The sequence below is a fragment of the Branchiostoma belcheri genome, unplaced genomic scaffold (assembly GCF_001625305.1).
Source record: "Branchiostoma belcheri isolate BF01 breed outbred unplaced genomic scaffold, Haploidv18h27 scaffold53, whole genome shotgun sequence".
Classification (NCBI taxonomy): domain Eukaryota; kingdom Metazoa; phylum Chordata; class Leptocardii; order Amphioxiformes; family Branchiostomatidae; genus Branchiostoma; species Branchiostoma belcheri.
Window position 1 is genome coordinate 1067904 of NW_017804165.1, and position 22095 is coordinate 1089998.

General features: G+C 40.1%; 2 protein-coding genes and 1 long non-coding RNA gene across 3 annotated transcripts; 2 read left to right on the forward strand and 1 right to left on the reverse strand.

The window, feature by feature from the left end:
• Positions 1 to 416: 416 nt before the first annotated feature.
• Positions 417 to 14168, reverse strand: LOC109480946 (trifunctional enzyme subunit alpha, mitochondrial-like). The gene is made up of 24 exons (XM_019783377.1): positions 14011 to 14168; positions 13598 to 13724; positions 12996 to 13061; positions 12627 to 12697; positions 12247 to 12380; positions 11804 to 11942; positions 11265 to 11384; positions 10941 to 11043; positions 10624 to 10746; positions 10371 to 10438; positions 10058 to 10108; positions 9869 to 9925; positions 9639 to 9701; positions 9409 to 9455; positions 9029 to 9163; positions 8010 to 8181; positions 7687 to 7743; positions 7464 to 7493; positions 6966 to 7175; positions 6416 to 6611; positions 6001 to 6118; positions 5455 to 5545; positions 1567 to 1621; positions 417 to 1381 (listed from the first exon to the last, which is right to left on the reverse strand). Exons 2-24 carry the CDS (start codon positions 13665 to 13667, stop codon positions 1230 to 1232), a joined length of 2328 nt encoding a protein of 775 aa, XP_019638936.1. The 5' UTR covers positions 13668 to 13724; positions 14011 to 14168; the 3' UTR covers positions 417 to 1229.
• Positions 3150 to 7300, forward strand: LOC109481018. Its single transcript, XR_002140873.1, has 3 exons — positions 3150 to 3563; positions 6409 to 6626; positions 6972 to 7300. It is a non-coding gene; the product is annotated as an uncharacterized LOC109481018 (long non-coding RNA).
• Positions 14169 to 14289: 121 nt separating the features above from the next.
• Positions 14290 to 20511, forward strand: LOC109480959 (trifunctional enzyme subunit beta, mitochondrial-like). Its single transcript, XM_019783415.1, has 17 exons — positions 14290 to 14451; positions 14834 to 14893; positions 15201 to 15300; positions 15675 to 15719; positions 16076 to 16107; positions 16266 to 16421; positions 16711 to 16832; positions 17087 to 17152; positions 17300 to 17392; positions 17747 to 17834; positions 18071 to 18192; positions 18366 to 18445; positions 18687 to 18734; positions 18922 to 19009; positions 19132 to 19206; positions 19466 to 19630; positions 19957 to 20511. Exons 1-17 carry the CDS (start codon positions 14385 to 14387, stop codon positions 19990 to 19992), a joined length of 1443 nt encoding a protein of 480 aa, XP_019638974.1. The 5' UTR covers positions 14290 to 14384; the 3' UTR covers positions 19993 to 20511.
• The last annotated feature ends 1584 nt before the right edge of the window (positions 20512 to 22095 follow it).

Sequence of the window (22095 nt, forward strand, 5' to 3'; positions counted from 1 at the left end):
CCCCATAGAACAAGATGAAATTGCGCCCCTAGCGGCCATGCATTGAGATACAGTATCAATGCACTCTATCGGGCAGAATTAGTCCAAAATGAAACATGAACATGACTTCAAGCAATGCTTCAACAAATGGCTTGAAATTTATTTGTTTTGTTTGTCCTTTCTTTTTACTATGTCTCCCTATGTGGTCAACGCTTATGACTGTGTGTTTAGTTGAGTGTTTGACTCCAGTAGAGGACTACAGAAGTTTCCTGCCATACAGAATCAATTTTTTGCAACCCTCATGTCAACATTTGTTCCTGAAGTTTCTAACTCAGTATGCATGTAAGAAATGAGTGATGAAAAGACACAAGAGGTTCTTTTTGCGAAATAAAGATCTATTTCATTTTTATTCGCCCTCGCATATACGAAAGCAGCTTCTCAACACAAATACAATGTATAAGGCCAGGTCCTCTAATTCACCACAATTAATCTCATTCTCAAACAGTTTGGTCACAGGAAATTCACATCACAGAAAGCCAATCATTTCTTACATTCAGGCTTTGGGCTTGTGTAGCATTGGGGCTTACAACAGAACACATCTTCCCTTACTGTATAAATAACATTGTTTCATGTACGACTAGGTCTTGGGTAAGGTGTAGCAAAATTAAAGATGACTAACATCGCTGTTTATGAATGTATGAAAAGCGCAGCATTTCTTTACAAACAAATACATGTATGTGGTGTACACTACCACTTCAACATACTGTGCTGTTCTGTAAGGCTAGTGTTGATGTTTCCTGTCACAACTTCAGCGCACTGTAGGCAACATTTGTCTCCAAGGACATTCAAGGGGTGAGCATCAGCGGAACAACATTCAGAGCTTAATTTGTATGGACTGAACGTATCATTCTTCAATTTAGCACTTTTTGAACATCTTAGTCCAATGCACCATTGAACAGTGATGAAGCAACAGGTGGTTGGAGACCAAACATATGCCAGTTTACCAAAAGTACAGTATTATCAGTTCCTCCAATTTAAGTGTATCCCAGATTTTACCCCCCAGCTTTCACAAACTGCAAACCTGTTTACAACTGGACTAAAGTTGAGCTACACAGGTCTCAATATACAGTATATAAATCATGTTTCTGACTCAACACCCTAACCCTCCTCTTTCAAACAACAGAACATGATTGACATCTCTTTAATTTGCATTGGTAGCACGAGTCATCGCTGCAGCTGTGAGTATGACTCTACTTGGCAGAGTGGAACTTTTTGGAGGGGTCCTTGGCGTGGTCTAGCAACAGCTGGCATGGCTGGAACGCCACTCCATAAGCCTCCTCAAACTTCCTCATCCAGCTAACAAACTTGTCTGCTCCCATCAGGTCAACGTACATGAATGGGCCTGAAAGGCAAGGAAAAAGTCAAGACTCAAGAACATACCTCTTCAACTGTTATAAACACACCATACACCAACATTATATAGTAAACAAGATATCAAAACCTTAAGCTCTGCTATAGTAGGTTCCAATTTAGCAACTGGTTTTTGAGATGTCGGGACTGTACTTAGAAATATGTGAGTAGCCTTACCTCCATGCTGTGGAGGGAATCCTAGCCCCATGACTGCACCCAAATCACCATCAACCTATAGAGAAATAACAAGTGTACACATCAAATCTATGTATCGTACATACACATCTCTACAAGGGGAGCAGGTCAGATGTTTGTTTATTGTTGTTGTTTTTTATTGAAAGGGAGGGAGATTAAACACATGGGGAAATGGTAATAACGATGAAGAGAGATTTGTTGGTGTGATATGTACAGCTGAAGAATAACTTGAACTTGAACAAATCTCTGTGACAGACAGATCGTGTAAATCATTTTCCCAACATGCTGCGCCTGCAAAACGTTAATGAGAGGATTATGAAAACTTTAGCATACACACGTATGCCTATGGCTGTGAAGAATAACTAATCTCCCTCGTTAACCTTGTTTGACTCATGTATGATTTATTGAGTCAAATTTTTATCTCAAACAAACTTTCTTCTGGGGTCACAGTAGCAAGGCTGCAGTCATAGATGTCTGGCGGAAAGACTCCTTGATCAGACAACTTACAAGATACAACAATCTATAGAACTTGGGCCTGTTTGCAACAGGAAGCTAAAAGTTGTAAAGGCCTGTCAAAAACATTCTTTCTGCTAGGATAGTCTTTTGGCATCAAGGTTCTATTGGTTGTATGGTTAAACAGTAGTAAGAAGGTTAAATTCTTCAGAAAACTCAATGTTTGGGCCAAACATGACATTGAATTAAGGTTATAACACCAACATCATTGTCTAATAGATCTATCTGACTTAATTTTGAGTTTTCGTCAGGCATTTTAATGCTTGAACTACACGCCGCACACAAAAATGAGATTTAAGCGAGGTTTCAAGCCTTGCCTGTAAAAGTTTTCATCAAAATCCTATTTCCTTTATCAACAGATTTTCCTTTTGCACCTGGAGGTCAAAGGCCAAGGCAAAGCGTCCAGACATGCCCATACATTTCCTTCAAACAAGCAACTTTTTTTGACAGCTGTTGTTATTAATGACTACACCAAGCATGTCGGCATGTAGAGGTTATGGGTTTGATAAATTTTGAGAGAAACAAGTCAAAACACAGAGAAGTTACTGTCTGGCTGTAAAACTTGCACTGGTCTTGTTTCCTGTGAGCCACACTGCTGGCTAATATCCAGATGAAACAAAGAAGAGCTATAAAAGGTCTTGAAAATTCTTTCACGACAGACCACTTTACCAAAGTACCAAATTTGCCATCAATAAAGCAACCAAGGGGGTACAAATGGTAAGAGATAGGTGATGATAACATTTTATGTTTTTATTAAAACAAAAATTGTATGCAGGCAATGTTTCTTTCGTATGGAACCGTTTTGGGAGATTCTAATCTTTCTGACACATCATCTGTGTGATAATGAAATGTCAAAATAAAAATCTCTTCTCCAACATGTATGGCTGGATGATATGTGAAAGTGTATTCAATACTTAAAAAGTATTTGCCAAAAAAGGTTTGTTAATGTTCCTTCCATCTATTTTATCCAGACAGAGAATGGAATAGCATACAGCAGAAATTGGTAATTATTTTCCTGTGAAATTTTTGTGTCAAATATTATTATTCCCATCACACGGACCTGTCTGCACTGGTGCCTTTATGGTGCCTGATCCAAATGCACACTCCAACTTCTGACAGCTCTGCCAATAATTAATGACTTCCCCTGCCCCCAGCCAAGTGGGAGGAGATGTTTTGGAGATAATGTTGGTGGGAAAAAATTCAAAATAAGAGAAGTTCTGTGTGAACTGCAAATTTGCACACTGCCTGGCCCTGAGATGGTATGTAAATGAGGAAGTGTTAGCCTCCCCCTTACAACAGTCTGCTGTGCAACACTTTGGGAACAGTTGCGAGTCTGAAGTCCACAGGAACAGGCCCAGTGGGCAGAGGCTCCTGGTTGGAGCAAGGCGACTATGGTCAAGCACACAGGGAGATGGACGTACGAGCCCTACTCTAGACTAGAGCAGGACTTAGGAGGACTAAGTAAGGTAAGTCCAGAGAAATAGTAGATATTGATATAAGTATGCATAGTGGCAAACAGTAAATCTGTGGATTATCATCAGGCATGCCGGTAGTGTTGGTTTTATGTGTCATTAGCGGCAAGCCGCCAACTATGGCAGAGAAACACTTTCATTTCCCCTAAAGTTCCTACAAGGTTATGCACAGCCAAGCATCGATAGCGATTTATATATGCATTGATATAATCAGGCCAAGGAAATAAATTTGACCAAACAAAGCTCATTACTTGTTCAAGATACTTTGTCCAGAACAATCATAATATGCAGCAAGCAAAAGAAGATAAACATTGTTCATTTGTTCACAGTTAAATATAATAATGGTTCTGTTTTGGTCTGCCACTACTGCTCTATAAATGTGTGTCACATGTGTGGCAGTCAATAATTTTCCTTCTTAATTCCTGGCTTTCCCTCATTCTTCAATACTAGAATTGCTGGTTTGTTCTTCTTCCTATGCACATCTGTCCTTGTAAATTGAAGGAGGGCATGTGTGCATAGGGAAGAGATCAACTAGCCAAGTCAGCATACATGATGGACATCGCTTTCAGGATAATGCTGTAAATTGGTTCCTCCATGGTCCTTGTTTGTGTGTTTCCTATTTCCAATTCAAATTCTACAGTGCCAGCACTTCATCTGTTCTTTCTGTCATCTATTTTTCTTGTTTCCTTTGTAGATTTGTTTCTTATTATTGTCATGAAATTACTATGGACCATTGGCAGGTTTAGAACATATAAGTTATAACGTTTTGCTCATTTCAGTCCAAGCGCCCACAATCTATGGGGCACACAAATTTGTAGAAAACAGACTTTCTTCAAGTTTATGGTAAAACGCTATAACGAAATGCTAGCCCATTCAAGGGAAGATGTCAACAGCCATGATTTCTCTGTATCTTTCCTGCTTCTGTTATGACATTTTGTGGTCTGACTGAGTCCCAGGATAAATGTCTTATCAACCAGAATCCAACTTTATCAATGGCTTGTAGGTGGTCTCTGCAACGCTGCAGACCAGTTCTCAGACACATTATTAGTATGCTATACCCTGCCTGATGCGAAACCTGCCTGATATGTGTCATCAGGGAGTGCGTTTTGTACCAGGGGTGGAATGTGTCCTAGAACCTGCCATCAGAACATCTGTAATGCCATGTGGAATCTGACAGAACTTGGACGTGGTATCAGTCCATTCTGTCACAACAAATACTTCTGACTCACAGGTTACAGTCGGTGCAACAAGTATCTCTTTGTGAGCCTGATAAAAGCTACGAATCTATAAAAAGCTTAGGCCCCCTTAATGACTTTATATTAAACCAAACTACATTGTACTGGTATGACGAACCCCAACAATGCGTTACCAGCAATAACACAGGAGTTCCTTCTTTTGAATTGATTTCTTGTAGTTTAGTCATTGCTTATGATATATAAGGTTTTCGGTTACTCCCTCTAGTTCCTTGGTTATTTTGATAATGTAATAGTTAAATCTATTGTGAGCTATATCTATATATATCTAATTTAACAGCTTGCACAGCTGTTAAGTGTATATTTCTATTCTAATGAATCAGTCTAAAACAGACCTACGTTGCCAAATACACTGCCATTGGTTGGTAACAATGCTGAAATGTGCTGGGCTGTGATCTTAAAACAAGTTGCATTCTTAGTTGAGCAACCCTTCACAAGCATTCCACTGCATAGTACAGTATACACTTCGAATGTGACTTTTAACACAGGGACTGGTAAGACCATGACTAAGTAACCTTTTTTCTTTTCTTACCTGTATTTTCAACAATATCTTACTCAACCTTGTGAGTTGAAACAGATGCTTTTAAAATATGAAATGATTTTAGGTGTAATTCCTGTACGTTGTGACTTACCGGGCTGGACAGAATGCCCTCCTGTAGGCACAGGACCGACTCGTTCACAAATCGGGTGATCAGACGCATCTTGATGTCCTCGTCAGTGTTGCTGCATCAACAAAACAACAACAACAGCTGCGTTAGGATCACGTCATCCGCAGTCAGTAATCTTCCCATGGATGGGAAATTAACACAAGTGTTACCAAGGTCATCCTTGGCGATAATGAAACAAGCACACTGCTGGTTTTGCATTAAGACAATTACCAAAGCTGCTGATACCTTAGCTTGCAGACAAAGCAAAATATGTGACTACTTCATCACTTAGACATTCACAATTAAATTCAACTAGACGTGAGGTCACAACCATATTTTCTGTTTGACCAAGAAGGCCAGCTGACTGTACCAAATCTTGCTGTGTTGTTGATTTCTCTCTAATTTGCACTTCATACAAAGTTTAACACAACAGCCAATCTTCTGGATTACCTAGGACCAGTAAAACTCAGTCTGGCATTGACAGACATAATTTTCTTACTGCTGCGTCAAAATTGAATTTGTTGAACTTACAGTCCTTTGGATTCGATGCGGAACCTCTTGAAGATTGCCTCAGCACCAGGGTTCAGCTCACGGCCCTTCTTGCCCTTGCCCCCGTCGTACACGTAGCAGCCCTTCCCACTTTTCCTACCTGTAAATTATCAAGTGATCAGTTTCAGTAATAATGTTTTGTACATTCAACCACTTTGTGCATACACCTGGTTCTGGTCAAGTCTACCAAATGTACTCCATGTTTTCTTGCCTTAATATGGTGAGATTACTTGGTGTTCAAACTACAGCTAGTTCTGTTCTGTGCCTTGTGTAATGTATAAAATTATCAATATGAAAACCCACAATCACTACCAGCAACATCTTTATACACATATTGCAATCCTGGCGTAATACAATGGCAATTCTGAAACTACAGTATTTGATCTGTAGGTCTCACCCAGGAAGCCTTGGTTCACCATGGTCCTCAGCACCTCAGGATCACCGCCTCCAAACCTGACTCCAAACTCCTTCTGCAGGTCCTCTGCCACATGAGACCCCACATCGATGCCAACCTCATCCAGCAGCGTCGCTGTGCCCACTGGAAACCCAGCCCGTGTAGTCAGCTGGTCCAGTTTCTGAGGCCCCTCTCCCTCCTAGGACAACACAAGGTACTGTGAGCAATCCCCTAAACCTCACTCTGAATGGTGTACATTTTCACTGTACTAAGTTGCATGTTTATGTCTACTAGCATTTTTTTAAACCGTTACACCTTTCCACTTCTTTTCTGTATGTTCATTTTATACATCAACAATGAAAAAAAGTACAAAAGTTGGGGGATGGGAGAGTGTTAGCAATTATTAAGCAATAACCTTCTTACTAATAGTAACGGCGTAAAGGCATATAATTTTAGTACACATTATAAACCTTAGTACACATAATAACATAATCATGTACATGTACGTTCACTAAGATTGATCACAACTACTCCATGACCCCATATGTCTGACCTGCAGGAGCCTGATGATCTCCGACAGTGTGGGTGCCAGGACCCTGGTGGTGTAGAAACCGGGACCGTCCTTCACCACGATGGGGTACTTCCCCTGCTTCAGGCCCACCGCCACGGCCGCCGCACACGTCTCCTTCGTCGTCTTGTCCGTGGCGATGATCTCCAACAGGGGCATCTTCTCCACAGGACTGAAGTAATGCATGCCAATCACCTGTAGTACATAGAAACAGAACAAGAACAATCATCAATGTGAACTTGCAATTAGAATCATATTATTGGCACAAACTGTAAGACAACAATATTACATCATATCAAAGGCATAATAAAGCATCAAAAACAATTGAATGCATCTGTAGCTTATTATCTGTTTTTGAATTTGACTACCCATTGGCCATTAATATTTTGATTAAGCAATGCAAACTGTGTCTGAGTTGAAAAGTATTGTCTTTAAAATACAAGCACTATTAAGATTGTACTTAAGAAATTGTTCCGAACTTACCAACTCTGGTCTCTTGCTGCCAGCAGCGATCTGCACAAAACAGTACGCAATCAATTAAACAAGGATTAATAATTTTCAATTTAGTCTAGCAAATACTACTGGTTTAAGATAAAGTCTCACACAATGTATACTTGTCTACAAGGGGAAAAGTCATGTGAGGGTCAGATTTATAAATACATTTGAACACTACCAAATTTGATACTGAAAAGAGACAAAACATTACCCTGTGGATAGGTAAGGCAGATGTGTTGCTGGCAAAGATGCAGTCTGGAGATATGTGCTGAAAAAAACAACACAGAAAACATTCAAATACATGCAGAAACATTTCTGGTGATGATAAACAGCTATTGAATTGACTTTCATATCAAACCATCTAGAAACATATCAATGCCATTGCAAGACAGTCTTACCGGTACTTTATTTTAATGAAATCAAGTGTCAACTTTCAGACCAAGACTTCAATATCTTGTCTACAAGCCCAATGTAACAGTGCCCAAAGTGACCAAGTTACCTTCTTTAATACAATAATATGCACTGTTGACTGACCTGCTCTAGTTCCTTGATGACCTTGTGCTTGATGTTGATGTCCTCAAACACTGCCTCAATGACCATGTCCACCTTGTCAAACCCCTCATATGCTGTCTGAGCGTTCAGGTTAGAGATCAGCATGTCTCGCTCAAAGGTTGTGATCTTCTTCTTCTTCACATTGAGGTTCATCCTGAGAAGATGACAAAAGCTGTTTAAAAAATGTATTCTCGGCAGTAATCGTATAATTTTCGTTAAAAGGGACGAATGTTAAAGTCAAATTTCTGCGTAAATTGCTACTTAGGCCACACCAATTTAATTTCTTGGTTAACGGATTCGCCGCTTCATTTTTTTCTGATTTGCAAATAAAAATAAAAATCCAGAATCAACTGCAAAATGCTCATATTTTGCCCTGAACAGTTGAAAACAGACCTTTTCATCCTAGTTGTTACAGTAATTCCATCTTTCAATGCAATGGTATCATTAAAAGTTCAAAATTGATTGTTTAAATTTTGAACCAGCCTGGTGTGTTGAGTTCATGGCTCCTATCGTACCATTTTGGGGCATAATAGGATGCCTAGGCCTGTTTTTAATTTTATTTTTTTCGCCCTGTCGCTTCATATTTTTCTGAAAAAATCCGAGAACCAACAAATTAAATTGGTGTGGCCTTAGTTGTAAGTTTTCTGTTAGGTTCTCAAATGCTCCATGCTATGTTGACGCTACTGTCATAAAGTTCCATGGCTACAACTTAAGTTTTGACTGCTTACACAACACAGATGTCGTTAATAAATTGCTGTTAACAAAGAAGGGATCTCCCATACTAGAGGCTTTTGAGGATTAAATTACTTCATGCAAATTTATGGAGTAGGTAAGCATTCTATGCTGATAAACTAGCATGATAATTCAACCAATAAAGCATGCAGATAGCATAAAGTAGTGAATTAACAGAAATGAGAAAAGGAAGATCTGAAAATACATGTAGATGAAGCATAAAAAGCCTCTTTTATCCAGAATATTTTTAACAGCTGACTGAAACCTACTCCTTCCAAATGTGGTCCTGGCCCTTGCCCAGGTTCTCTGATGTCACGTCCTTCAGTATGACCTGGTAACCCTTCTCTAATGACACCTGGGAGATGCCAGCCCCCATCAGCCCTGCTCCTAATACTGCTACAGTCCTGTGGAGACAGTAAATTGTACAGTCTAACTCATCTGGGTAAACAGAGCATCCATATCACCCGAGCTCAGCAAAAGGCCAGAGGGAGATCCAACCCACGGCAGGGCTGGATATGACATAAACGTAGATATGGTACAAGCAGTCCTTTTACACTCATCTAATTTGTTACACTTTCTTAAACAGAAGACTCATACTTATACTTATACTTAATGCAAAATATGACATATCTACAAAAGGTATACTTACTTAATTGGCTTTGCTGGTTTGCCATATTTGTTCCTCTTCACCTCAGTCTGAACAGTAATGAAAGAAAACATTTTATATATATATATACTGATTGTACAAGCTGATAAGTTTGACTTTTGGGAAGATCATATCATCATTTCTGTCAATAAACCATTGCAATAGGGATACAAAATAAATTTCCAGAGAAAATATACTTTTAAAATACATGTACAGGTGAATTGATGACATACCGTAGCGTTGAATAATCCAATGAGAGCCTTTGACTCGTTGGTCATCGCCAGTTGACCAAATGTCTGTAAACAAAGGGTAAGAGTATGATATGTGTGATGTCAAAGCAAGGTGAAAGAGTATCAAAACAGAGGTACTAGTACCTCAAATACCCAACATTTCTCTATCAAGTATGGAAGTATAAAATAAGGACTAGAACCAACAGGGGTACCAGTAAGACAAACAATCTCACCTCAGCTTCAGCCAGAAATCCAGCATCTTTGCCTTTTTCTATTCCTGTCTTCACTACCTGCAGATAGAGGACAAGTATTACTGTATGGTTAGCACTTACTACCTAAATACTGGAGAATACGTGCATTTCTGGTGGATAATCTGACAAGTTCAGACAAAGTATTTCATTTATCCCAATGGGAAAATTCACCTCAATGATCTTCAGGGGAGCAGGGTATAATCCTTTGGTCTGCTTCATAACCTGAAACAACAGATGCATATACAATCTAGTTTTTCAAGATATTTGTATGGTATATAAATGGACTTTGTTACACAAAATTATCAAATGACAAAGGATGAATTGGACAAGAGGGGAAATTACAGTTTAGTTTTCTTTCTCTTTCACTCTTTTGGTACTCTCTTTGATGTGTACCATCACTGAAGACTGGTACAAAGATTTAAAATCACATGCTAGAAACTATCATTAAAGTACTTGGAGGATAAGAAATACTGTCCACACATACCTGTCCCTTGACCATGCCAAAGAGTCTTGACCTGACAAAGTCATACTGCATGGCCCAGTTCACCAGTCCTGGGTGTGACAACAGGACAAGTTACGAGCCAACTGATACAGCTAGACATAACATTTACACCTTATTCAATGGTTATATGAAGCTCTACAATAATGTTTATGACCCACAAGGTTGTCTTCAGTCATTATCTATACAGTGTCAGCAGCTGAGCTTGTGTAAGGAGAGAAGAGGACAGCAAACTTACTGGACTGCAGGTTCTGCTTCCTGGCAGTGCTGACCTTCCCAGCTGCCAGACCCCGGGCCACATCCAGGGCCACATCCTCCAGGTATTCTAATGTTCGCACTTCAGGAGGCTTCAGACCAGGTCCTGCACACAAACACACAAAAACACTGAACTCCGGCTAAACCTCTAAGTCCACTGAATGACCTGCATAATGTATTGCCACTGTCTTGTGCAACACCATTTGGTGTGTATACTCTTACATTTGTATTGGCAAACAATATTTTCACATGTTCACAAGTTAACATATTGAGGTGAAGTCATCTGCCTTTGTGCTTTACCTAGAGGTTCAACAAGCATGTCCACCAGACCAAGCCTCTTGGCCTTCTTGCCCTTCGCCTGTTTGCCTGTCAGGATCATGGGCATGGCCTCCATGAATGGTATCTGCCAATACAAAAATATGTTAATGCATCACGATGTTAAGTTTACACAGTGTTTAAGACATGTATTTTTAAGAAGCAAGACATACTGAGTAGAAGTACTTTTGCCTTTGGTCTTCATCAAAGTAAAAACCTAGTATGAGTTAACTCCCTTTACACCAGATGAGCTGTATACTAGTATCTTATCTATTGATGGTCAGCCTTCAGTGTAAGATGATTACAAACCAGTCTGGGTAGCCTCTGAGTTCCTCCTGCTCCAGGTAGCAGGCCCAGCTGCACCTCTGGTAATGACAGGGCTGTCTTCTTATCGTTCACAGCTATACGGTACTGGCATGCTAGAGCAGTCTGCAGAGGTACGACAGGTAAAAAAAAGAGTCACATGCCATGATCATCAAATCAGATGGATGATATACAGTATCTTACTTTCTTGATAGAATATTACATTTGTTTATAGCAAGGTTCTCATATGTCAAGTCAAGGCTCTCTAGCTCCCACAGTCATGACAAAATATGATAGTTTTTTTATTCTGAAATTGACAAACAATCGACATAATAATCACTATGTAAAAGCGTGAGACACATACTACTTCATCAGGGACTAATGTGTAATTTATGGTAGATAGTTAAATGGCACCTCAAAAGAGGATGACCTGAACTGAACTGAACTGAGTTAAACAATAACCAAAATATGGTCATCCTTGATGCTACAAGCTACTTCAGACCAACGTGCATACAATATGTCCCTTTATATGGCAAAAAAGTTACCTCCAGTCCACCGCCCATGCATGTCCCCATGATGGCAGCCACCACAGGCTTGGGACTGTCCTCTAAACTCTGCAACACCTTCTGCCCATCTGAGGCCAGGGCTTCAACCTCTTCTGATGTCTTGCAGCTGGCAATCATTCTGAAAGGGTAACGTGAACTTAGTAAAAGATAATAGACATTACATAAAAACTATGGGCTTTTTACCAAGCCAACAACTGTTGATGTTGTATAAAAGTTGACTACTTGAATAAAGTATTACGACGTGCACTATGATAGACACTGCGTAGGTATGACTGAAGTGATTGCTTTCCACATTAACATAATTGATTCCCTTGTCAACAAGCTAAAATTCCAAAAGCTACACAGACTAAAAAGAGGTTAAAAAATCACAAAGGATGGAACATTTTAAAGTGACAGGCACTAATTCCCCGATTCCCACATACCTGATATCAGCTCCAGCGATGAAGCAGTCTGCCTTGCCTGAGATTAGGACGCCGCTCGTCACCGACTCATCTGATCTCAACTTTTCCAACAGTTCTTTCACTTCTGTGAGTACCGTTCTGTCCAGTGTGTTCACCTAGTACGCATAAAATAACATAAAAAATGTTTGACAGAATCTCATATAAAACCTGTATGGGACACACGACTGCCTTCAGCTTGTAATTACTATTTTCCAGAGTTCCTAAAACCATAGATCCAAAACTGTAACGGCATTAATGGATTGAGAAAAGTGATAGACATTAACAAAGAGGTTTTAAAAGAAAGAGTGGGTGCATGTGTTTTATTTTAAGGGTGGATAAAAAGAATTCTCATGATGCCTTACCTTGCTGTCTGGCATGTTGAACCGCATGACAGCCACATCATTCTTCACCTCATAGGTGAAGTTCTTCCATGCTGGAACAAAGCAAGGGGCATTATGAAAAGTGAAGCTATACTATACTTGTTGTTCAATGAGATGTACATGTAGATGTAGATTCCTTCAAGCCAGGTAGGAATATTATCCAGTTTGGGCCGCTCTTGACTTCAGCCGACAGTCATGTACATGTATCTAAATATAAAATCGTCAGAGGTACAAGTGCTAGTTCTCAAACTAAGGACATTATATAAAGATAATGCCTTTTCTCCAACTAAAAGAGGATTTCAAGTTTCCTTCTGAATACATACAAGTAACGTTACATGTGTCATTTCTTACCTGCCATTGGTGATGTCATTGACAGATATCTCTGGAAGTAGAGCTGGCTTGGCCTTTGCATAAATCCTTCAAAATGAAATCAGGTACTTTATAATTAGCAGTTATAAAGGAACATTTAAAAACAGCCCCTCAGTTTCAGGTGGTCTTTCAAAATGTCAAGAAAGCAATACTAGTAGATCATGGAACAGTAGATCATGGAACAATAACATATATTTCTGATTATCAAAACACCAATTCTGCAGTTCTAAGCGCCACAAATTGGTATGTGAAAGAAGTGTTCTTGAGTGACCTTAAAATTGACCTCTAGCATTATTTTACAGTCCATGGAAGCAAACGAAGTCGGTAGGTATTTGACGACAAATTATCTAATGGGCATGTATTTACAGGATGCTGGTTTCAGAAACTTTTTTGAGTTGGAATCTTATTTTCATAAATCTATGCAAAATCATCAAGAAGTCAAGGCTAGAGAATGGGGGAGGGCGTGAGAAATTGTGTGCCTTGTCACCTTGCTGTTAGCCGTTTAATCCAATCGTGACAATTGTTTATGGATTAAAGGGGGTGTGAACTCCGACACTGTTGGCTCAATGCATATTTGTACTCACCTGAGGACAAATGCAAAGTCTGAGTGGAAGAAAACCGGCTCAGCGAGAGTAACCTCGTAGCTGCCGCCATGATGGTACGACCAAGGTGAGCCGAAAAAGGGTGCCTATGATTGTGACGTCAGGATGCCTTAAAATAGGGATGACAAAAATGTGCTTGTGAATATCAAATTATCCTAAAATTGTCCAATAGAGATTTCAAATAAAAGGTTTTGAATTTTTATCTATTCTATTAATGACATTCATCTGTTTTGTGTGAAATTTTTGAACCACAATGTAAATTTGAAACAGGACCAACTGTGTTCCTTCATTTGGACAGCCCACACGCCTGCATTATTACCGGTACCGACGTATCCGATGTCAAAGTGTTTCTACTTCTTTTTCAACTTCCATACTTCCTGGGTTTTAGAACTTACGTTGATCTTATATGGTAGCAAACCAGAACCCGACAACAGTCAACCTCTGTAAAGAAGGGAATCTGTTGAATCTGAGAAATCGTCTGCACTGCCGAACAGACGTCACAGAACCCCTAAGGGCATGATCTTTCACACTTGTGACCTCATTTCTCGCGAGACTCCTAAGATCAAGAGATAATAATTGTCCCAATCCTGCTGTAGACATTTCAAAGATGACTGAAACACATTAAGAAACGATATTTCCTTAGATTTTTTTCCTCGACTTGATGCAGTTCTGTCAAGAAAAGGAGAAAGGGGTGATTTATTTAAGTCTCGTGCAGCGCGAGACTTGCGACCTTTGACACCTGCACATTCACACTGCACCGGCACACAAGATGGCGACGGCGATGTTGAGATTGGCAAGGTCGTCTCACCGACTTTGCAGCCCTCTGGGCGGAGGAGGTAAGTCTTGGCGCATTGTTCAACATCGATGACAACCTTAAGTGTCTTAAGAACATTCGCAGCGTGTTTGTCGTAAAAGAACTGCGATAACGCTGCTAAAACAGAGCGACAAAAATCATGGCAGTCGAAAAACGTCATGGCAGGTTTACAAACGTACAGAAAACTTGGTACAGTACAGTCACCTATAAGCACGTAGATACCTATGTTACCAAGAAACCCGCTGCTAGAATAATTATTATAATCAGCAGTTGCTTTTAATCGATAACACTAACCTTTAGTTGTATATAACGTTTCAACTGAAGGTTTAATAGCAGTGATGATCAAAATTCTCAACGTTGCACACGTCATAGTCTGACATCATATGAATTTCTGTTTATCACAGAGGCTGTTCGGGCTCTGAGCACATCAGTCGTCCACCATGCTCCCGAAGCAAAGGCTGCAGGTAGGTTTTAAACAGGCAATAAATGTGCACATTGTATGAACGTATATATTCCACCCAAATGACCCAATGGAGAAATTTTCTAAGCAGAATTTGACTTTGATGGTTTGACCTACACCAAAATGCATGTAGTGCAATCTAGAATTTGACAGAAAGACATGAATTACTAATAAAATGGGGAAATGGTGCAATCCCTTAGCTCAACCTGAATTCACTCGAGTCACTCAAGGGGACCAGACTTTATTTTGGTCCCAGCAGCGTCTTTTGTGAGTCTTCTTTACACCTGACATGGTTATCACTGTTTCTCCAGCTGCCCCAGCCAAGACCAAGAAGACTCTGGCAAAGCAGGGAGTCAGGAACATTGTGCTGGTGGAGGGTGTCCGCACACCCTTCCTGCAGGCTGGAACCTCGTAAGTTCTTCCACAGCCATCAATGTATATTTAAGGAACTGTAGAGGTTACAAGTTATAATCTCCAAGCAGATCATACGGTGGCAAGGCAGTATCCAATGGCCAAAGGAGTGTCCACTAGCCACAGAAGGCTAATGGACACTCCCCTGGCCAATGGATACTGCCTTGCCACCGTATGATCTGCTTGGATTTTATTATTTTTTTTTTTTTTTAACCATTTGTCCATGTTAGATAAATAAGGATTTGGAGGGCAGAGCACTCACCCTAGTGAGTGAGTGAGCAGTAAAAAAGTAAGCAGGAAAGTTTTTTCTATTTCAACATTATGTCAGTGTGTTACTGTAACAAAAGTTTGGGTTTTTTTTTTTTGTTTCACAGGTATGCCAACATGATGCCCCATGATCTGGCCAGACAAGCTTTACTGTGAGTCTGTACTTTTGTATGATGATCAAAGTTAATTTATGCATACCAATGATTAAAATTCATCCTTTTAAGGGATGTAACTCAATAGGACCTTGGAAACTTTGGGAACAAATATTCTAAAGATAGATATTATAAATTAGGATCTCATTAGCATAATCATTTCCCATACTGTTGATTGATGAGACATCATATTTGTGAGCATTTTCAGTGCACCATTATGAAAATATATATTTTTTTTCATATTGATTTCTAGGTCAAATGATAGAACTCTAGATAAAAGAATTGAAATCAAGCTGTCAAGCATGATAAGCTGTCTTGTCTGCATTTTTTGTGATCCCCCTACTTGTTTGTTACAGGGGTCTTTTGCAGAGGACAGCACTACCCAGAGGTAATAGCAGCTCTCCCATTACAGTTTGTATACTTGTTGAAATTTTTCTAGCATACAGGGTTAGAGCACACAGAGGTTGCCTATTGTTTTTTGGTCAAGGCATTAGATGGCAGGGAAAAGGTTGATTTTGTAATGACCTGTGATGTTGTTATCCCCAGACATGGTGGACTACATCGTGTTTGGGACGGTGATCCAGGAGGTGAAGACGTCCAACCTGGCCCGCGAGGCTGCCCTGGGGGCGGGGTTCTCCGACAGGATCCCGGCTCACACCGTCACCATGGCCTGTATCTCCTCCAACCAGGCCATGACTACAGGTCAGGACATCAGGCTGTGTGCAAGATGGAGATTTAACTATCAGCCTTCTAGATTATAATGAAGGGGAAGAAGAGAGATGTAGAAAGACAGCATAACTGTAAAGTGCATATACTAGTACCCATATGTAGAGAACAAAATATTTAGCAAGGAAGAAGACTACATGTTTTCTTGTATTTCAACCATGATTTAGCAAGATATATCTTCATGTGCCTGTTGTTAACTTGATGCATCTACCTTCTGGGTGAACACTGAGTCACTGACCTATCTGTGCCATTGTGTTTCCTCCAGCCGTGGGCCTGATTGCTGCTGGCCAGTGTGATGCAGTAGTGGCTGGTGGGGTGGAGTTTATGTCAGATGTTCCTATCCGCTTCAGCCGCAAGATGCGCAGTATCATGATGAAAACTCCTAAGGTTGGCACAATTGATGGGCTTTAAACTCGGTGTGTTAAGGGGAGAAAGGTCTGGATTGTTAATTTTTGGTTTGGACAGAAATTATAATGATTGAGAAGCTTTGGTGTTAAAATATTGTGATTTCCAACACCAAATCATGGGTATATTTAGCTGAAAATTACAGGTCTTGTCCACAAATTACACAGTACTGACAAGTAGTTTACACCTTTAGTGTGCGTACATCACAGGTTGCAAATCATACCATTTCATTTCAGGCTAAGACTGCTGGAGCCAAGTTGGGACTCCTGGCCCAGATCAGACCCAGCTACCTGGCACCTGAGGTGAGCATGGAGTTGTGTTACATTTTTTAACTTATTACAAAAGCCATTCTGGATTTTGTTTGGGGCATACAGTTCTTGAATATTGTTGATGTTTTCTGTATGTATATTAAGATACATTCCATAGATTTGTTTGTCCTGTCCTCATAGCTCCCTGGTGTGACAGAGTTCTCCACCAATGAGACCATGGGACACTCTGCTGACAGGCTGGCTGCTGCGTTTGGTGTCACCAGGAAGGATCAGGTACAAGTTCCATGGCCGCAGGGTGAACCTGACAAGCTTTAAAATCTAAAATTTTATTCCAGATGAGGTAATGCTTGTATAAACATTTTCTGTTATAGGGCTTTGAAAATCAGAACTGATACTAGTGATAGTGTATGTATGTGCTGTTACCTGGTATAAGGCTTAGAAAAATCATTTGAAACCAGTACTGATTGAAAGCCATAATGAGAGTCAGTTCAATTCAGTTCAGTTAAGTGTCAGACAAACTTTCTTGCAAAGATGTTTCTTTCCCATTTTTTTCTTCAATATGGAGTGAAAGAACTTAACCAAGAAAGCATGGAAATGAGCCATTTGTTCTTAACTTTCTTTTTGCAGGATGAGTACGCCTTGCGCTCCCACACTCTGGCACAGAAGGCTCAGGATGAGGGGAACCTGTCTGACGTGGTTCCATGCCCTGTGCCTGGTAGGCTATTCTTTCTTTACGCTAATGATATCACTCTCCAACAACGGTCAATAATAATAACTAATGGCATAACTGATTTCTCATCCATTTTTTATCAAGGCATACAACTGGTAGAGCTGTAATGACAATGACAATGACAATTGCCAAGGCTTTGCAATACAATAGTACATGTATATCCATTTTTAGAGACAAAAAAACAAAAAAACAGTAACACCTATACTATTTGTCTATTGCAGGCAAGGGTGTTGTGACCAAAGACAACGGCATCCGAGTGTCCAGTATGGAGCAGATGGGCAAGCTGAGGCCAGCTTTTGTCCGCCCACATGGAACCATCACTGCTGCTAATGCTTCATTCCTGGTAAGTCACTGTGTTTCAGCACAATGTCATTGAATTAGACTTAAGTTGTTTTAGTTGGTGATTATCACTGGTAACTTATGTTGCTTGAGCCCAATGGCACAATGAGATATGGTTTGTGAAGTTTGAGTATGTTTCAATGGACTTGCAGGACTGATTGTTCATTTCTTATGTAGACCGATGGTGGCTCAGCAGTCTTGATTATGGAGGAGCAGAAGGCCCTGTCCATGGGCTACAAACCACTGGCTTACCTGAGGTGTGTACAGACAATTGTGTATATATTTAGAAGTTACATAGATGTTACTTGCACTTTCTAACACAGCATTTTGTTTATTTGTGCAGTTCAATACAGTCTATGATACCAAGGGGTACAGTAAATATACAATGCATAAGCTTAGAAAAACATTTCTGTACATAGTATATGTAAGCGATAAAAAGAAAAAAGACCATTCAAAATACATGTACGTCATCAAGTTTTTGTTTCACTTTGATTGCAGGGACTTTGTGTACACATCCCAGGATCCTAAGGATCAGTTACTGCTGGGGTAAGTCATAAGCAAAACTCATGTCTTATTTATTGCTTACACTGGAGAAAGACCATGTTACATACATGTATAAGCAATGGAATTGTCTTTTACTGTAACTTCCAATCTGATACATCCAAAATTCCAATGTGTGTGACAAGGTTGATGTTGGTGTGAAGTATACAAAGTTACAATTTTATCCCCACAGGCCGACCTACGCTACACCAAAGGTTTTGGACAAGGCAGGGCTGAAGCTTCAGGACATTGATGTGTTTGAATATCATGAGGCCTTCGCTGTAAGTATCTTCCAAAAATCAATATTTTAGAGACATTTGTCAACCTGAAAACACATTATGCACAACATTGCAAAACTGTCAAGACTGCTGTCAGCAAACAAATGTCTGTTTTCCCACTCTAGGGCCAGATCCTTGCTAACTTGAAAGCCATGGACTCAGACTGGTTTGCCCAGAACTACCTGGGAAGGCAGGCAAAGGTGAGAAACAACGCCATCTTTTAAAATTTCCCTATTATGCCTCAACAACACCATAAAGCTACTGAGTTAGTCAATATGATAATTTGATATCGTATCATTTGTATAGGCCTGAACTTGTTGAGAATCCTGAGTGTTGCCTGTTGAGATTCAGTATGCTGTAAAACTTCAGGTCAAAGAAATCCATTCAACATATATTTTTGCTAAAGGTTTGATGTTAAGAGGAATGCCTAACTGTGTGTTTTTATTTTGTAACTTGTAGGTTGGAGTGCCAGATGTGAAGAAATTCAACAACTGGGGAGGATCGCTGTCCATCGGTCACCCCTTCGGAGCTACCGGTTGCCGCCTGGTCACCACGACCGCCCACCGGCTGAAGAAGGAGGATGGACAGTTTGGCCTGGTGGCTGCATGTGCTGCAGGAGGACAGGTGGGGCAGTTCTCAGGCAAAGTTGTATGGCTGGGAATTCTAACACTAGTTTGTGATTGTGAGATGTGGAACCGGATAGAGAGAGAGAGAGAGTTTCTTCTAGCTGTATTTTACAAAGAAATGCGAACTCTGGCAATTGGAATGCTTGTACCAGCCGTTAAGAAAAGCATTACACTTCTCAGTCTGAGGCCAACCCATTATACATGTACCAGCATTTAAAACATTGTATTCAATTATGAACCTGTAGTTGCATTTACCAATACAATGGACATGTATATCTTTTATTGAGAGTGTTAAAAATGTTCTTATAATATCTGTTCTTCCAGGGACACGGGATGATTGTGGAGCGGTACCCATCGTGAAGAGCTGAAGGAAATGTGAGAGGGAAGAATCTTGGGATAGTAACATAGTCACTACAGTTGTGGCCTACATATAATATGTGTAAAGGTGGGAGGTCGTCAAAAAAGAAGATGAGAAGAAAAGTACAAGAGAGAAAGGGGCTTGTAGCTTTATTTGGAAGACCGTGATGATGTGTGTTATTTCTGTGGCCTTCTTAGTGTGAGTGTGATAACTATCTGTATATATGCTATACATACAGACCTGTAAGGGAAATACAAGTTTTGGTTGTAGTAACATATCCTGAAACTATTTTACATGTAGCTAGCAAAGCAGGTAACAGTCCCAGTAACATTAACAGTCCCAATTGTTCACATACATGTATATGTGTCTATATTGCTTCAGCACAAATATGAATTTGGCTAGAGGCCAAGAACAGATTTGATGATATTAACCTACAATTGTCACAACAGTCTGCTGTGATGGCTTTCTGTGTTTAATGTTTATCATGTCAGCTCAGAGAAATTACACCTGTGAAAAACGTTTCTCTTGCTGTCATCATTTTTTACTATTTTTAACAACAGAGCTTTGCCTCTTTCTAAGCAAAGTTGAAAATACACAAGGCAGTATAAAAAGGCAAATAGCAATATATACCCAAAGAAGGCATGAAGGTACATGTATGTAGCTAGACATTCAACTGAAGTAAGCATCCTTAGCTTAAGCAGTTGCACTACTCCTTTGCCCCACTTGTGCTGTTCATATGGCCATGGAACAGTTTGCCAATTTTCTAAAGGCACCTTCATTGCTGGTACTGTCACCAGCTACACCTACCTGGACCAGCTGGTACTGCAATAAGAATGCTCAGGCAGGATAACCTGATCTTCTTGCCTAGCGCCTGGCCTGAAATTTTCCAATGAAATTTTATAAATGTGTCATCTAAACCAAGTGGGGCCTGTGCTGCATCAAAAGCACTTAGTATAAGAGGAGAGTAGCAAATTGGCGCCTTGGACAGGTCAAGAACCTTGATCCTTCAGCTCTACTTGCTTTAAGTAAACATGTCCACCCTAAATGAAAACATTTCCCCTATCTTAACCTGGGATTTATTTCATGTGTCGTGCATAAACATCTACATAGAATATAAATATCTTTTAAAAATGAATGGCAAAACAACGTCAAGAAAATAATTTTGAAAGCCTTTACCGGAAAAAAAATTGAGCATATATCCCCAATCTACCCTTGTATCAGATTTCCTGTCACTGGGCCCTAAGATGACAGTGTGACTGTGAGGCCTTCTGGAAGGGTGTTGGTTAAAACTGGAGGAACAAGAAGAAAAACACAACATGGGCAAAGACAATGTAATGTTCCTACTCCTGTACAGGGGCTTGGGAAATGTAATGAAAGATTTTTTTCCTAGAAGGTTCTGTGTTATATTGCTTGGCGGTGTAAAAGGTGCAGTGTCAAGTGATTCTCAAGTACTAGTGTTACGCCCTCCGTGCGGTTATTGACCCCACATGCACACGCCCTCTTTCTGGTACCGACCGGGCACGTGGATATCACCGTGCTCTGTCTGGGGGAATCGAGGTCAAGTTAGTCTTGAACTTCAGGCATGTGTCAGGTAGAAATGAAAGTAGCGAGAAGTGCGGAACACATAAACGCACTTTCTTTCAACACTGTTGGGTTAGTACATTTGTACTACTTTGTTCTTTGTGAATCTGCACTGTAGATTGCCAAGTGGTAGCTGTTATTAGTAACGATAAATGAACAGTAGACGTGCCGTGCTATTGAACATATCTTCTCTCTACTCGAGTTTAATACCTTATAACCTTGTTACCGTTTCCAAATATCAACTCTATAAAATTTAATTGCCATCAACAAACTATCGAACGTTTTTCGTACAACGAAATATCTCGAATTGACGACCCATTTGTCCTTGATAGTGAGTGACGTAACGCCTGGGGTTCCAGTCTTCTATTTTCGACACCAAGCCATGCACGCTGCCGACAGAATGTTTATATATGTGATGTTGATATTCCTGGCACGTCTGACGTATTTAGAAATGACCTGCATTTTCCCAGGGATGTGGTGACGAGCATGTAGCCATTGGCATTGCGTTTCTCACACGCGTTTTG